Source organism: Galeopterus variegatus, unplaced genomic scaffold (genome assembly GCF_000696425.1).
Source record: "Galeopterus variegatus unplaced genomic scaffold, G_variegatus-3.0.2 Scaffold30690, whole genome shotgun sequence".
Taxonomy (NCBI): Eukaryota; Metazoa; Chordata; class Mammalia; order Dermoptera; family Cynocephalidae; genus Galeopterus; species Galeopterus variegatus.
In genome coordinates, this window is record NW_007756801.1 from 5311 (window position 1) to 7025 (window position 1715).

General features: G+C 46.8%; 1 protein-coding gene across 1 annotated transcript in view; it reads left to right on the forward strand.

The window, feature by feature from the left end:
• LOC103583930 (probable histone-lysine N-methyltransferase PRDM7) overlaps positions 1-1384 on the forward strand; it is a gene marked incomplete at its 5' end in the record, with an annotated part of 3174 nt that extends 1790 nt beyond the window's left edge. The window contains 3 exons of the mRNA XM_008565107.1: positions 321-422; positions 634-905; positions 1313-1384. Of these exons, the coding sequence (XP_008563329.1) occupies positions 321-422; positions 634-905; positions 1313-1384 (446 nt within the window). The remainder of the gene's footprint in view (positions 1-320; positions 423-633; positions 906-1312) is intronic.
• Positions 1385-1715: the final 331 nt, after the last annotated feature.

Sequence of the window (1715 nt, forward strand, 5' to 3'; positions counted from 1 at the left end):
CTAATATGTAATGCACCCTCAACAAATATTTTGTGAATAAATAAATGCATGAATTAACTGTCTTGTGAGTAGAAAGTTTGGGAGGTTAAACCTGATCCTGGGAATCCAGAAACTAAAATTGAATGATGCATCTGTAGTCACTGTGGGTGTGGAGTCTTAGTCTCTCTGAAATAATAGTTAAGAGGTAGTGAAGGGGTGGGGAGCCAGAGTATGTAGAAGGATACACGATAATTTGATGGTAGGAGATTTCACATTTTCTGATGAAACAGGTACAAACACCCCAGACTCCTAACTCACTCACCTACTCTTCTCCAACTTAGAACTCAGAACAGAAGAAACTGAAACGAAGACGTACTGCCTGCGAGAAAGAAAGGATTGTACATACGAAGAGGTCGATGAGCCTCAGGATGATGACATCCTGTGTAAGTGACCCTTTTGGCCCACTCATGGAGAAGGCCATGTCCTGGTACAATAATTTCATCTTGTCGTTTGACCCCAAGTCATTCCTTTACTCTGGTGGCTTGGAGTACAGGACTGAGGCTAAATTACGTAAGTGCTGGGCTCTTTCTGAAGCTCTTCATATCCAGGAACACGCACTATACTTTTCCTAATCCCTGCTGCTCTCGCCTCCAGATTGTGAGAAATGCCAGGAGATCTTCATCGACAGCTGTCCGGCTCATGGACCCCCTACATTTGTAAAAGACAATGCAGTAGCCAAGGGGCATCCCAACCGTTCAGCCCTCACTTTGCCCCCTGGGCTGAGAATCGGGCCATCGGGCATCCCTGAGGCCGGGCTTGGAGTATGGAATGAGGCATCTGATTTGCCGTTGGGTCTGCACTTCGGCCCCTATGAGGGCCGGATCACAAAAGATGAAGAGGCAGCCAACAGTGGATACTCCTGGCAGGTGAGAAGGGCCAATCTTACCCCATCTTCTGGCTTCCTATATCCCTTCTGTGCCTTTGGTGGGACACCCCCTTCTACATGCTAGAACATGGATAGTGACAACATGGTTAGCTCTGTGTACTCAGTGGTCTTTGCGTGAACATGGAACTCCTATTTAAAGGTCAGAGGGTGAGTGGGAGAAAAGTGGCAGAGAGACAAAAAAGTGCATTCTCCCTGTGGGGCCTCAGCTCTGACTGGACAAATCAACTCAGACGTGTGGATGATGCCGAGGAGCACAGCATGTGTCACCATTGGCGGCTGAATCCATGCAGGCTCAAATGCATGGAGGACAGTAGAATAAAATAATTCTTCTGATTATTATCCGCCCCTCAACCCCCCAAAAGACTAACTTATTTTTCTGAAACTCAGATCACCAAGGGGAGAAACTGCTATGAGTATGTGGATGGAAAGGACAAATCTCGGGCCAACTGGATGAGGTAAGGCCAATAGGTTTTGGGTTCCAGCAGGGACACTCATCTCTCTCAAGCTCAGCTCTTTCCTTCTCAGCATGCCTCCCTCAATGGTTTTTACACTCTCTGCTCCCCTTACAATGTTCTTTCATATTNGACAACCTAAAACAAGGGACCTCTAATCTGTGAGGGCAGGCAATCTTGCCAGCTTCAGTGAAATTAAAACCTGAAGCCTGAGAAGTGAGCTGCAGGGTGGTCACGGGCCTCTGTGCTGCATGGCTCAGCCCCTTTCCATGAGGGTTCTCATTTTATTAGAGGATAAGAACATGGATATGCTGTTATTATTCTGTGTTATTATCATG